The sequence below is a fragment of the Eucyclogobius newberryi genome, unplaced genomic scaffold (genome assembly GCF_026437365.1).
Source record: "Eucyclogobius newberryi isolate DKJ021-1_F unplaced genomic scaffold, fEucNew1.0.hap1 SCAF_7, whole genome shotgun sequence".
Lineage (NCBI taxonomy): Eukaryota > Metazoa > Chordata > Actinopteri > Gobiiformes > Gobiidae > Eucyclogobius > Eucyclogobius newberryi.
In genome coordinates this window covers 32439441-32455991 of record NW_027316389.1, presented here as the reverse complement: position 1 = coordinate 32455991, position 16551 = coordinate 32439441, and the positions used below count along the sequence as shown (strand labels likewise).

At 39.2% G+C, this 16551-nt stretch overlaps 1 protein-coding gene across 3 annotated transcripts in view; it reads right to left on the bottom strand.

Moving 5' to 3' along the window:
* Window positions 1-16551, bottom strand: part of frmd4a (FERM domain containing 4A) — a 166745-nt gene that overhangs the window by 108949 nt on the left and 41245 nt on the right. Inside the window, exon 1 of one of the 3 annotated variants that reach the window (XM_072434669.1) lies at window positions 7877-7980. The exons of the other annotated variants lie outside the window; for them this stretch is intronic. Coding sequence (XP_072290770.1) covers window positions 7877-7942 — 66 coding nt within the window. The 5' untranslated portion in view covers window positions 7943-7980. Of the gene's footprint in view, window positions 1-7876; window positions 7981-16551 lie in introns of those variants that run through there. 3 annotated transcript variants of the gene reach the window in all.

Below are 16551 nucleotides of genomic sequence, written 5' to 3'. Positions count from 1 at the left end.
CATTTGTGTCTTGATAAACTTGGTTTGTTGTTTGTGAGTGACTGAATGTGCCATTGCTTGTCCCTGTAATATGTTTCAAAGTGCAATATACTGCTAAGGAAAAGTAAAACAAATATCACAATAAGGAAACTACTTTGCCACTAATACAATAACTCAATTGCAGGATATTAGTAAACCCTTTTAAAATGTGAATAAAATGCTGCAATAAATAAAGAGCAGAAGAAACACTTTCCAAATTATAATTAGTTAGAAAAAAAAAATCCCCACTTGTGAAAAAAATTTACACATAATAGACATTGAACTCTCAAAAATATTGTTCCAACTGTTGCTATGCAGTGGACTAAAATGATTACTTGGTATTTTGGATAGCATAGAAAATGTTGGTACAATTCTTGAGTGATGGAATATATATTATGTATGTTCCTCATCTTGCAATAATAATGCTCCATAGCACAACCTGTCAGATGCAATAGGTGACACCTTTCCAGATCTTGGTCAGGAGAACCCAAGAACACAAGAAGACCATGTAAACTCCACAAGGTCTCACACATTCCAGAACGTGTTGCAGTAGGAAGAGAATCGAGACCCGTTTGCCATCATGCAAGAAAATGACATTAGCATTATGTATGAGGTAAGCTAACAAAAGCTAGCGCTCCAGAGTATTCACTTGCTGTAAGGGACACATGAATTCTCCCAGGATGTGAGTAGGAGTAGGACGGTGAGGTTTGAAGCCACACAGATGTCATGTGTAGGATGGTTCATTCTCCAGAGGCTCTGCTCCTGTCAGTGCAACAAGCTAATGAAGATGTTCTATTCGTTTTTGGGGCAAAAGCATGTGTCTAAGCTACTGTCTTTTTTGGAAATATATAGTTAAAATTATGAAAATGACAGCAACATGGAAGCTGATGATAGAACTATTCACCATGTTCTATTTCAGCAGTGTGAGCCTGGGGTAACTGTTGATACTTTTGTGTTATGCTATGCTTGATTTTATATTGTATGGAAATATATGCTCGATTCTATTTATTGTTTATTATTGGAGAAATGTTAAACCATTTTATGTAACTATGTCTTAAAGTTAAGTAAGGAAAAGGGGTTGAGAAAAATAAGTATTAGACATCAAATATGGGTGGAAATATTTTTTTAAATCCAGGTATATCTCGGACAAAACATTCATCATTGACAAATCCCCCTCCTATTGACAAGTAATAAAGTGTAAGGCTGCATTAACATATCAAATCCATTACCAATCCATCATAAATCCCATATTGTTTTAATACTATGCACCAAACATTGAATCTTCCACTTCCCCCATATCTCTACTCACCCACAATCATTATATAGTCATTTGTGCCCAGATAGAATTAAAATATGTCAGCGCTATGGGCCAATCACCAGTCTATTATGGCATATGGGAATGCCAGCTAGCTCAATGTGCAATGTGCAAAATTATATCATAATCAGAGGCATATTTTATGGGGGATTGAAGGGAAAATTATGTTTTCTCGATGTGGCCATAGAAAATCCATTGGCTTCATAGTCATTGTGGTTTATACGTGCGATAAAGAAGACCAAATGAGGCAAAACTAGAATGAAGGAATAAATATGCATTTCATTAAAATCCCCAAGAGAAGGATTTCATAATATTTTGTCATTTTACTCTGCTACAGTCGGGTGAGTGATAGTCACAATTCCATTTTCTCATAATGCAGGAAGGATGGAAAACTATTTCTATAAGAAATCATCCAGTTTTCTTAGGGACAATAGGACAACAGTGGGATCATTTTCATGGGCCACTGTGTGTCACTGGACAGCTCTGAGGACAGGAAAGCCTATAGTGAGACACAGGGAAAACAAACAGGCAGAAGGTGCAGCTTCAATCAAACTGAAAATTTTAAAAATGTACACCCCTAGTGTCAAATGTATAATAAATGTATTATTTTACCATGTTCTAAATGGAAATGTCCATATTTTGGAGCACTGTGGAACAATCTTAAGGAAATACAATTAATTAAAAACTTCATCTATCTTGCATTTATTCCATGGCCGTGGCTGCAGTGCCGCGGCCCCCGGTCTGCAGTTTCAGGAACCGCGGGACTTCTCTTATACCGTCATGGCTAACCCTAACCCTAACCTTAACCTTAACCATAACCCTAACCCTGACCCTGACCCTGACCCTAACCCTGACCCTAACCCTGACCCTAACCTTAACCCTAACCTTAACCTTAACCTTAACCCTAACCCGGTCTAAAACGGCGCTAAAACGCGGTCAAATAGCGGCGCAGTTTCAGGAGCCGCGGCGCCGGCACAAAAATAACATGGCAGTTTCGGCCGCGCGCCGCGGCACTGCAGACACTCCCTTATTCCATAAGCACTTTGACTAAAACATACCATGAAAAACAAACTATTTTGCTATGAGTGGGCTTGCCTCTCCAAAGATCTGACCTGTCACTTGACCTGGTGTGTCACTTGCTTGTCTACAGATGAAAAGTTATGTAGTTCACCTTATTCTCTCTTTATATTTAAGTTAACAGCTGCCAACTCTTACATTCATTATGATTATGATCATAGATTGTTCTACTTTTAGAAATTTAAATTATTGACATATTTAAGAAATAATAAAAACCTACAGGGTTATCAATGGGTCCCACGTCTGAACCAAGCACTGGACCAATCAATCTCTATATTTCAAATTCCATAAATCATTCAGAAAGGCGTTGATTAGATGGGTGGGTAATGTAATGGACTTCCCTCTGCAAAATGGTCCAATCTGCTCAGGCTGACCTTACATTAAAGCTAATATAGATTGATATGGATGAGTAGAGCTGGTGAAGAGGATAGAGTTCATATAATTGAATAATTCTGTCACCACTGAGAAGATGCATATCATATAAGAGGGAAGTCGATGATTTGAATTAACCCTATGTATTATAAGGTACACCTACTGTAAATATAAGATGGTAATGACTTTCTAGAGCCAAAGGACTTCATTCTTCAGAGGTAGAATGTTGCAAAAGAGTCTGTCTGCAGACCTCTATCCACAGAACCCCACCCCACCATTCAGGATGCACCTCCACCCTCATGTCCTTCAGTATTTTCAGTATTAGTTTACGTTGTAGAAACATGTTACTTATTATACCCTCAAAGAGTGTGCATTTAATCACCATCACATTTGATAAACAGATTTGTGTTGTCTTTGCTCAGCTTGCGTAGGGTTAGCAGTTTGAAACATGTTGTCACAAACATATTTTTAACTGTCAAACTGTACAGTGGTGGGGCCTTCTGGAAGAGACTGTGGTGTTCTTTGTGCAGAGGTCTGTAGCCAGATTCTTGGCCACTGAAACCATCCTTGGATTAGAACGTGCAGCCACATTCACTAAGCAACAAAGAGGAAATATATGGAATTTATAAACAAATAGGTATCTATAATTTAAAGAAGCAGTATTTAACTTTTCTGGTATTAAGCTTCTTTTAACGCCATGGAGACAAACAGATGATCAGGCCAAGTTACAGGTCAGATCTGTGGAGCGGTGACACCACTCACAGTAAGAACATGTAGATAGAGAATGCATAATAGAGGAAAGTATATTTTCACTATAATGCATGGTACAAATAGAAAATAGACTGCAGTACGAGGAAGATGGGACAGGACAGGGCGGAGACAATGCTAGCGGGGGTGAGGGGTGCAGGAGGAGATTCAATTAAACAACACAGGCGCCCAATGAATTTTTAATCACAGCGCTGCATTTCCACATGTTAGTGCCAGCCTTTCTGCTGTCTGAATGGGGAACTTCCATTTCAGCATGATACAAAGGGAAGGAAAGCAATTTGGGAGAACTACATTTCTCATAATTACATTTAATTACAGGTTGCTCCACTAAACGCACACAAAACAAAAACACAAAAACATGCATGTGGCAATTTGTAATTCTTTTGTCATACTTTGCCTACTGTTAAATCCCCCAAGCATACAGACAAAATTGAAATAAAAAAGAAATAAAATTGTCCACCACCTGCTTCTCCATAGAGATGCTTTGCCTGGATGGTCCACAATATGACATTAAAGTTAACATATCTATCTCCATGGAGATAAGCAGGTGACACCAAAACATGAATTTGCATGATTTGAAATCACAATTCACCCTGGAGAGACAAAGAGACCACGAGAATGGACTGTTGAGCAAGCTTTATTCCTGAGTTATTTGGCGCTCAGACCCGGGCGGAAGACGTTGCAATCATGGGCACTCCATGATCTATTTGTATTAGATGTCTCCCCCCGAAGCCTGGAGACTGGTGGTGGTAGATGTGAAGAGAAGGTAGAGGATGAGGGGAATGCAGAGGAGGAGCAGGGGAGGCGGTGGGTCGCAGTACGGTTTGAGCGGCCGAGCCATCTGCCTGAGGGCTTAAATGCGACTGCCTGGGTGCTGATTGGGAGCGGGGAGGAGTCACTTGAGAGCGTTGATTGGGGATGAGGAGCAGGTGCGAGGGCCATGGTACAGACGCCCCCTGACCTTTCACCCTCCTTCTTGGCCTGGAAAAACTGCATAACCTCTTTGGGATAAGCGCAGAAACCTGGGAGAGTCCATGGTGAAGTGAGGGATCCGACTCTCACAGACGGACAGACGGACGCCCGCTTGAGTGCGATGATGGCGCTGGGGAGAGGGGTCCTTCCATGGTGGCCTTGGCGTAGATGGATGGAGTTAGGTCTTCCAGGCTAAATTTACGCAGGCTTCATATCTGCTACATAAAAGTGGCAAATTTGAGAGAAAACTGCGTAATTTGTAAGAATAAAACGTACACTTTTTAACATGCACAACTGCTAGAAAAAAAGACTAGCAAATTCGCCAAGAAAAAAAACATGCATTTGCTGCATTTTTCTGGCAAATTTGCAACAATTTCGAACAAAGTTACATTTTTAAAATATAAAGTCTTCTCCAATTTTCCCCATTCATCTAAAAGTGGCTCTTATACTTCGTCATAACAACCACTATTAAGACTATTATGAGTATTTTGGTAGGATTTTCACTTGAGAGGAGGCCATGATCGCAGTATTGAGGCAAATGACTGTATTCTCCCCTCTAATACGTCTCTAGAGCCTGTTTGCACACAACCCCTCATTTTCACTACGGTTTATGAATGATTGAATAACATGAAGATCATAGAGAGTTTTACTATACGGAATCCAGGTCAGTGTTTTGTTGACTTGATTGCTGACAGCAAGTTAAAAAGGCAGACGCTACAAGGGATGCTTTTTGGGTCAACAGTTTTCATGTGCGACACATTTAAAAGCACTTCACTGCACATGTTAGATCAGTTCTTCCTTAATACTAAACACAAATTAAATCCAGCAGATTATATTGGGGCAAATCATTGTGTATAGAATTAATTGAAGAATTAAGAATAGTCCCAAACAATATCGGCTGCCAATGCATCATCAGCACACCTTAGGCTTTATGGGGCTGGATAAAGCTCCAATTAAAACAAGCAAACAAACAATTTCACCGTAGCACTACAGTAATTGTTTTCCTAGTCCATGTGTGAACATAAATAGTTCCCTATGGATTGATAAAACCAGTTTAAAACCAGTTCAAGGGATGTCAAGATTATTCAGGTCACACAATATAATCGAAAGAATAAAACAAGTATTTTTTATGTTTTAATTAAGTGTGAGAAAGATAATAACAATAGAAACAGGAAAAAGAAAAACAGAAGAACATCATTTCAATTCAATCTACACAAAAGGTAAAACAGAAGTTTGCTTGTGTAATGACGGCACACAGAAGTTGTAACATATTAGACAGTGTGAATTAAAGTGAATTAAGGATTTCATTGTGTCAATAGCAGTGAATGAGCGTAACGTTGTGATGATTCTTCTCACAATAATGTTGACACAACATTTTAAATTGTGTGTTTTATTATTTTAATGAGACAAGCTCACCAAACACTATTTTACTATTAACCAAGAGAAAGTATGTTTTGATTGCAAAACTTACAGTAACCACTTTTTCCAAGATACACTTTTCACAATAACAATAATTTTGCCATTGGAAAAAGCCTCCTCACCTGTAACATCCAAAGTCTTGGTGAAAAGGAAAGAACAGATGCAAATAAATATCTAATTGGAATTGGGATATTCTCTTGGGAATTCACCAGATGTGCGATTGCATTTTCCTGCTTGTAATTAATACCTTTGGGATGATACATACAGAAAGCTGTCACTATATTTGATGCCATAGATTCAAATAATGATACATAGTACCCTAGTTCTATGACTTTTACAGTCAAACTTACACATCATAGGCACCTTTGAGTTAATGGGCAAGTTTTAAACCACAAATACCTAACTTTTCATGATTTGAAAAAAAATATCCGAGATTAATCTGATTTTCTTGATCAATCAATGCACAAAAGTTTGATTGACCTAGAGCAGCCTTTGCTTCTTTTCTAATCCAAAAGATCTTTTGTATATGACTAATTCTTTATCTGCTCCTTTTGATTGGATGGTCGTGTACCAAACATCTGTATCACCAAACGCCATATGCACTCTACTAGCATCCAGACTGACAAACCAAGTGAATATTTTCAAGTAGGCAAAGTGGCTCATTATCCAGGCTTCTCCCAGAAATTAGAAAATTGAATAAATAAATGCAGCTCCTTTGAATATTCCTGCTTCCATTCCAGAAATTGTACATTAGCAACCTCTTTAAAAAGGCTCTTTTACTGCCCGCATCTCCATAATAGATTCCACATCTTCACATGCATCCAAAAGATAGTCTTCAGTTGTCAAGATTCAAACAGTTTCACAAGGAAAAAACATGATTGCTTCCCTCGACAGATGAATAGCTAGTAAACAATGTCAAATAAAAACAGGAGATTACCGACCAAAGTCATTACACCCAAGCAACCCAGGAAATCCGACATCTTATTTATAATATATGCATGCTCGGGTGTCTACTCTTGTGTATTTTGTTGGAGCAGTTTTTCATTCAAACCCCATAAAGCGGAAACATAATCTACCTCTATCCAAGCAGCACGGGCAAAAGAATCCTGACAGTGACATCAATCAGTTTGCATTCATCTTTCAAACATAATTTCCTGCTTCTCAAAGCATGAATCCCAAAACTGGAAGATTTGATTAATTCCCTAATCAAAAAGTGATAATATTTGAACAAGGATCAACTTGACTGTGTATGCCATGGCCTCTTGGCTCTTATGGGTGTTCAGTGTACCATGGTCAGGGTGGCCCAGCGTTAGCCATTAGAGCGGTTGTTTGTAGGGGATTTTTTCTAGGACAGTAAACCTTTTATTATAGTCCACTTTGAAACCACACAGCATATTCACACACGCAAGGAAAGCCAGTGCTCTCAATAAAAGAAAAAAATACATTGCATAGGATCTAAATACAACTTTGATTAAAATAACGATTAGAGAAAACAATTATTATTTGATTAAAAGCTCACAAAAGTGTCCTTCAAACAACTACAACAATTTCCACTACCTGAAATAGTGTTGAAAATATAATCAGCATTTAAACAGCATGAAAGACTTTGATTCCAAGTTACACCAATATTAAAAGCATCCACAAATGCATAAAGAGCAAGTAATGTTTCTGATTTCGGAGTTATTTAAAAAAGCACCAACGTAGCAATTTTAAGAGTCACAAAGTAATTTTAGGTCTAAGTCTATGTCAGCAAGTATTCACAGAATCCTGATTTTTCAATGTGTTTTGGGCCCAATTATGAAGTAAAAGAGCATCTGGTATGAGACACGAGCATATGCTAGCCGCTGGTCTCCATGCGGTTGATGCACGGACTACCTTAGACTTCGCTTACTCTTCACATTTTAGCCAAAGTGTAAAAAAGGTGAGACGACTTACAAAAACATCCATTAGCATGTGCTCCAGGGTCACCTCGATACCCTCCAGTTTTGCTGAAAGGGTCATTCTTCCAAATCGTCCAAAACAAAGTACAAATGTAAAAAATTACTTAGAAAGTCCCATAACAGTCATAAGCCACACCTTGGGTTTTAATCGGTCAATTCAGTGTGTTTTTAGAAATTCCAAATAAGATTCCAAATATGAATTCATTTCTTCCAAATTCTATAGTCCGTCTCAATTGCTCCCCATTGTCAACAGCTGTCGCTTCATGAAGTATCCCTTAAAATGCTGGTAAAGCTGGTGCCCTAAACATCTATGGCAAAACTTCCATCATTTGAACGTGTACTTTGGAGAGCTGACTAACAGAAGTCTTGTTGTCACCCTCTTTTTGGTCCATGCTTTGGGGGTGGGACTTGGGTAGGTCCAAACACGACATCAAAGATCCATGGTGAGGATAAAAACAGGAAGCAAATGAAACCATCTAGTTTTAGAAGCCGATGATGTTTTGGTGTCATGACATGTATTTCCATATCTTTTTTATTAGACATTTTCCCTCCTTTCAATGTGTCCCCCTGTCCATTTCTGTCCCGCTTGGTCAAGTCTATCTGTCTGGTGTCTCCTGTCCACACTGGAAGTCTTTGTCTTTGCACCAGTAGCAGGGCCGCGGGGGTAACGCTTGATTCCCAGTTCTCGCTGCTCTTGGCTGGGGTCATCGGCACTCATCAATGGGCCTTTGTGACGGCCTCATTAACAGTGGAGGCTCCCATAGATGCATTTTTGGGGGGATTTAGAGAAAGGGAGGGAGGAATGATGGGAAATTTATGTAATCCAAGCATGGAGGGGTCATTGAGGACATAGGCAGTGGGGTAGCAGTGATATGTAATGCACTTTTGGTCCCCTCCTTTACGTATTGTTTCATCTCAACTCAATTCAATTTATTTTTGCATTACCCAACATCACAACAGCAGTTACCTCGAAGGGTGACAGTGAAAAACAGATTAAACAATGTTCATAGGAAACAAATGCCTCAACATCCCCTGTCCTTAGACCCTCCTTCGTGGCGAGGAAAAACTACAAAACGTCTCTGGGAAAACGTAGAAACTTTGAGGAGACCTACAGTGAAGGAGAGATCTGACTCCCACAGAGGGACAGAAGGATGTGGTTCAATTTGCAGATAGACTGTGGAGCCGGAACCACTCAGGAGGAGAGAGGGTGGTTCATCTAGCAAGACAATCGTCTATGTGCATTCTCCACCACAGCAGCAGAACCACCAGCCTTCTTAGCTTTTGATGATGACCTTTCAACTCAACAACAGCCACCTCACTGCAGCTGACCACTGAACCAGAGCCAGTATCTGACCTTAAAACCAAACACGACCTAGTATAAACTTTACTTTATTCCATGCACTGTCAGAGAATGAACCAACTACTGCAAAACTGTAACAACACGCACTTTTTCTCTTTTCATTGGAGTGATATAATTTGCCGAACCTTTACCACCATCAGAGTTTTTTTAAATTATTGATTATTTTCCCTTCATCATATCACTAACCTGTCTGCTTGCTAAGGTCAAAGTTTATCTAGCCATGGGTTTCAGAGTGCTGTTGTTAGCTATTAGCAATTCTCAAAATTCGGTTATTGCTTTGTGTAAAATGTTCCACAAAATGGCATCAAATGTACCTAATTTTTACTATCTTAAAAACATGAAAAACCAAACAAGTTTATTTTAAAGTCTTTACACCCGTCCACATGTATTCCTCACTATCCTAATGCCTTCCAAGCATCCTAATATTCACCACAATGAGTTTACAACACAGTAGAGTGGTATACAACTAGCATGCTAACAGCACATTTACCGCTTCATAGAGAATAAAATGCTCAATAGTTAGATGTAAAGAACGTTCAGTGGATTCATTCTCTCCAATATGGATGATTTTACAATATATTTGTACTGTGGCAAAACAGATTTTACTTTATTACATGAAAAAATCGGGTACAGTCCCTTTAAATGTCTTATTGTTCAATTATAGGTGTTTTTAATGTTCAAAAATACCTTGAAAACCATGCATGGTGTTACCTGCTTGTCTTGAAGATAGTACATATTTAATGCCATGCTCTGGAATATTAACAAGCAAAATAAAGAATAATTCATTGCAATAATCAAAGTTAATTTTCTTTCCTTCATTCTTTTATTTTTTAATGCATTCTTGTCACTAAAAGCGGAATTCTCCATTTAAAAACACTATCAAAATGATCAAAATGTCTCTTAAAAGCATACACATAATAAGCCATTCAGTGCTCTCCATTGTACACAGTGACAGCCCTGTCCCAAACACATATATTGGATTAGCGAAATCCAAGCCTTAACCCTATGTGCACCGCAGTGGGACAGACAGCCGGGCCCCGTGTCCCCTCCTCTGCCTGCTGCTTTGGGGTGGAGGATCGGTGGAGCAGAGGGGGGTTAGCGCCTGATAAATGCTCTTCTGAATAAACTACTACCTGCCGCGCTCTCCTCTCCTCACCGCGTACCAGCCACGCCAAAGACTTATGCGGCCCACATATGTCTGCGGTACTCCCCCTAGGAAGGTATTCATAATTGATAAGCAGCATGCAGATGAGTATTAAAGTGATTTCCTGAGTGATTCATGATGGGGTGTTAGATATTCACAGCAGGCAGTATAAAAGGGGCTTTATAATATCGAAACAGTTTCCTTTTTTGTGTGCGCAATATTTTGAAAATATTTAATTCAAATTTTATTAGGGCTTTTCTGAATTAGATTTTATTACATCAAGATTTGGTTCAGTTTTTTGCACGTTTTCAATACATCCAGGAACAATATTCAAGATGAATCCTGGCGAAGAGCTCAAAGAATCACGTGCAACATCAGCATTAGCAATGTAGTAGGTTAAGTATTTACCTTTGAACCAGAAAGTTACCAGTTCTTCATACTACTCCCTGGTTACACACTCATTTCTCTCCAGTCATGGCAATCTGTCTGATTTGCAACAAGAAGGGCATCCGGCTAAAACAAAAAACCCAAATCCCCAAACGATTGGTATTTTGGATGGTTAAAAAATGGTTAAGACCCCTACCATGTGTTGGATGGTTAAAAACTGTCCAAAGATGGATGACACTCTGGTTATATGGCAGGGTGCCCGGCTGTGTGAATGAAGTGCGATGCTGATGGGACGATTGATGCGTCACTGATCTAGTTGACCCTCAGCACCCGAGAGGTCAAAGTTCAACAGAGCTGTCTGTCTGTTCAGGCGAGAGATTTGGAATGGAGGGGAACTTTGCGGAGAGATGTCTTAATGTAAAGAAATAAAGAGAGAGAAACAAACCAGCTGTGGTGGTTTATTTGATGGAGACGAGAAAGTGGATCACCAGTAGGCAAACCACTAACCACTTTGATCTGGTCCGATGGCGCCCTCCATTTCTCCTACGGTCTAAATACAATGCAGTTTTATATCTCATACTTGTACTTCTGTAACCCTCCTTATCTGATGGGCAATGAATACCAAATTACTGATACTGGCTGAGGTGTCAGAAATAATTGATCGTGCAAATACATGAAAACCTTTTTTACATGCATATTTCAATATTTTATATGTATACATTGTTTATATTTTAGTTTATCGGCACAAACACACACACATACACACACACAAACACACACACACACACACACACACATATATATATATATATATATATATATATATATATATATATATATATATATATATATATATATATTAGATCAGTTAAAACTGGGGAGGAACACAAATAACATTCTCTTTATGCCAAGATAATGGTTGTGTAGTTACCTATACAAGCTCTGTGAAGCAAAACATGCTGGGAGCATTGTGTTAATATTTATGTGCTGGGTAAAAAAAAAAAGAACAAATCTATAGAAACTGAAGAAAAATATTTGTTGCTATTTAATGTATATAGTAAACTTGTTAGAGAGGAACAAGATAATGTGTTTATAAATTATGGTTGATTGATTTTACAAACCAATCAAACATATTGGTGGACCCCGTTACAATGTGGATGCCTTTGGGCATTCATAGAAACGTAGTTGGAGACCCCTGGGCTAGAAGGTTAACATAATGGGGCTGGTAGGTTGTTGACAGATTTATTGGGCTGAAGTCTCTGAAATGGTGGCATGAGCCAATATTCTTTGATGAGGTGTGGTGTTTTCCCATTAGAAACAGAAGATGTATTTATTGACACCATAACATCACATTAACAAGTTTGTTTCCATTTCAATTAAACACAACTGATCTATAGATCGTTTGTCATCATTGGTCTTATTTAATGTCTTCTTATTTAATGGTAACACATGGTGGAGCGTGGTACCACCTGCTCTTGCTTTGCCTGGTATGTTCCACAGTATGGAATTAAACTTATCTATCTCCATGGAGACAAGCAGGTAATGCCACTATAGGTCAACTCTATGGGGAAATTAACCTGCTCAAAGTACCAACTGCATTGTTTTAAAGGTTGAATGGACGATTTTTTGGCCCAAACCTGAATCTTATTTCCTCGTGGCGTGGACTGCCGATTAGTCCTGCCACGTATCAATCATAGAAAGCACCTACCGCTCACCTGCAGCCTCGTGCGGCTCGTCCCCATGAGATCAGCACGTTTTCGCGTGTCTAAGTGCATGGATCTATCATAATATAGTTCCCTCAGTGTACAGGACAAAATTAAGACAGAAAGTCAGTTCGAGCTGACTCAGAAGAGACGGAAATCTAAATAAATAAAATAAGTCATAAGTATATCTTGTAAACTGGAGACTGAGGCTACGTTACCCAACCATACCTTACATGGCACCACTGTTAAACAACCTCTCCCCATGCTGTCGTGCTTCCAACTTTCTTCACTCCTCGGCTCCTCCTTGAACCCAACTGCTGGCTCCATGCATTGTCCATCTACCACCACATTTGAACGATTTATCCTGCAACAATCCACGCCAAACATGTCTAAATCTTTCCAACTTTAGTAGCACCTTACACAGTCCGCAATGGTCAAAACACAAACTACCCCAAGTCAAATGGTCTGGCCATTTGACTTGGACTAGCAACAGACGGAGGAAGCATAAGTGTGGGTGGTTCGCTGAGTGATTGCGATGTCCACCTGGCACTAAACCTACATGGTCTAATCAAACTCTGGGAAAGTTTCCAAGTTGGCCACGCTTGTTGGCATTTAAATGAGCAGTAGTGTTTGGTAGACTCACTAATAAAGCCTCTTAAGCACCTGCCTGGCTCTAATAGGTTAAAGAGTTTGCTGCCAACTGACTGTGTGAGTGTAAATTGTATCAACCAAATTCTTTCCACCGACTCATGTCTAGGAAATAAAAGAGTGCTATTGTTAGACTTCTGTTTTTCTCGGTTGTTGCATCTATTTTAGTCAGATTGGAAAGGAACGGTGACAAGAAAACATGAAAGGAATTGTGCTCAGTCATTCAGTCAGCAGCTATCTGTATTTAAGTGAAGACTGTAAACTATACTCTGCATTGCCTGTATGGAGTATGGAGTATGGAGTTCAAACAGATGTTAAGTTGAGATGGTTAATACCCTCGCCTCACAGCAAGAAGGTCCTGGGTGCTGTGTTCCACTCCTGGGCAGGGCCTTTCTGTGTGGAGTTTGCATGTTCTCCTTGAGTCCTCCTCATAGGTTTACTACGGGTGCCCCAGTTTTCCCCAACACGTTCAATAGGATCCCTTCTGGGGCCATGAGGGTGGGTGGTAGGGACAAAAATCTATATCTTGGTATTTTTTCATTATCTTGAGAGCAAACCTATGCATCGAATGTGCACAAATGTGCCTGTTAATGTCTTGGTCGAGTTCTAAGTCCAGCACTGAACGCAAACGGAAGGTCATTTTTTGAGAGATTACATTAGACGTTTCTGTCTCTTTTAGAGGTAGCTTTTAATTAAAGATGATTCTTGTCATTCTAGTTTTGCATAACTCCAAAAAACAATTGCAATATGACAATTTGTCAATATACCTCCCACCTCTAGCCATGCCTCCCCTAAAAATGAGCTTCTGAATCTCTGTGGCACTATCCGGGTTAAATAAAGGTCAATAAATGTTCTCACAGTCAGATTCAGTTTCTGTATAATAATGTAATCTGTATTTGCTTTGAGCAAAAAAAAAAAATACAGTTCTTTTCCATGATAAGAGAGAATATATTGTTTTGCATTGCAAAGACATGGAAATCGGTTTTACTGATGGACCAAATGATACAGGAGTTTTTTTGAACACTTTCCTTTAGTCTTTATGGCCATAGCTTAACCTGCACCTTAGAGATCCATTACAGGCCAAGATGGTGCAACAATACGCATCTTAGACTTAAAAACACAATTCTCCTTTGTACAGTTAACAACACTACCTATAGACTACCTTGCCTTGTCTTACCTAGTTACAGTAAGGCTAGACAGTTGTGCTTTTTTCACCAGGTCGTCCTACAACATGCATACCTCTTTTCACAAACTAGTGCGGCAGGGAACAGACAGACTTGGATAGAGACATATTTCCAAAGGCTGGTTGAGTAAAGCCACTGGATTGAGTCACGCTTCTGCATTTTCTGCCCCAGTAAACTTAGCCCACTTTAGCTCTCTGCAAAGGAGACTTCCCAGAGTGCATAGACCGAAATACCCTCCAATAGAAACTCATAAACCCAGTGATCCTATTGGTGCCCAAGACAACACAACATTTCCCCAACAATGATCTTAACAATTAGCATTTGTTGAGTAGACATGCTTGGTCATCCGTTGCTAAAAATTACTCTAGCGTGCAAGCCACATATTCGAATCAAGTTAAAATCAAGGTCCCTGCATGTGAGACGCATTCCCCAAAGGCCACAGCCGATTAGGAATCACATTTGTAGCAGTGGAAGCGTTAAATGTTTGATGATACAGTTACATTTGTGTAGAAGTGTAGAAGAGATCAGGAGGAGGAATGGACTGGACGTGATAACATCTCAGGGGAACATACTGTGAACATGGGAAAGAAGCAAACAGAGAGCCTGAGGAGCGATGAACAGTTATTGAACAATTTCACTCTCTGTGGCCTAGACATTGGTGGTGGTAAAAAGGAAATGAAAAGGTTGAAAGTTTCAGTTTCTTTCATTATGCTTCAATGATGGATTCGATTTTCAGGCATTGTATTTTATTAACCTTTAATTGACAAGTTAAAAAACCCACTGAGATGAAAACCTCTTTTTCAGTGGTGGCAGCCCCGAATAAGTGCACTGAACATGCACTGCCTGTAACTGACCACTGAAAATTCAATATGATTATCGCTAAATGAAACTGGTAAGATTGTACCAGTTAAATGACAAAAGTTGAAAATGACAGGAAGCTGAGTTTTAAAAGGGAATCTATGTTATAAATTAAAAATCCAAATTTCAGGAGGAAAGACATATTTTAAACATTAATATGACAGAATAGATACCTGCCAAATGTTTTTATGTGCAAATTAGACAATGAAATTATAGAATGACCTCTACATCACACCTGCTGCCCATGTCCAACCAGAAAGTAAAAACAGTTTATGTAAGTTTGAGTGAAAATGTGGAGTCTTACCTACCACACTTGATGTTGAAAAGGACTTCATTTTCCTATCTCTTAACTCCTTTAAACAGGGCATTCCTGACCTTTGGCTGCGACACATTCACCCACACACAGGAAGCAGCTGTCCCCATAACACCAGAGGCCAGACAGTAAACGTCCGCTCTTCACATCCATGAATCGTAATGAAGCACCACCAGCTCAGCCTCTACAGCCCAAAAAACACCACCTGAACCACAACACATTAGCATACCAGAGGATAAGAGTCACAGCGTTACTGAGGCTGCAGTTACTCACGAGCTTTAACACTCAAATCCAGTATTGCCTTTAAAGCATTCATTAACAGACCCTCAAGTCACAAGTCAAAAAGCATCTGGCTGCAGACCTCTACCCAGAAGACCCTAGTGAGATCAGAATAGAATGATATTATATTATACCGGTATATATATAAATTCTCACCATTAATAGAGACAGAACAAAGGCAACCACTGATGCAAAAGTATACAGTTTGTACCCAGCTCCCACCGCTGCATAATGTTGTTGTTTCCTTGGGCAAAACACTTTATCTATCTTGCCTCCGGTGTTTGTGAGTCGAATTAGAGTGTTATGTACAGTGATTACAGTGCCCAGTTTAGTGCTGTCCATATTGAGACCTTTCTCTTCCAGCATCCAGCATAATCACTACAATGACATAGAAATCTCACGATACAATATTACCATAATATTTATTGCAATATTGTGGAGAGAATTGAATTGAATAGAATTGTAGAAATACTACTTTTTCCTTTTAAAATGTCGTGACAAGACTTTGGTGCGAATCATTATTACATAATTAGGATATAAAAGGACTAAATAACAGTTATGGCTGCACTGAAATGGAGCAAAGGATCATGCTCTCTGTAGTTCCTTCTAACAATGCATTTAAGCAGACATTTAATATTTGATATATCGTGACAGCCCAATATATTACTGTGAGGCTTTTGATATCACAACATTTTGGTTATTGTTAAAACCCCAGTAATCACATCAGCATTTAAGTTAAAACTAATTAGATTTTTTCTCATGATATGAATAAAGGCTCAAGGGGTGCACAATAC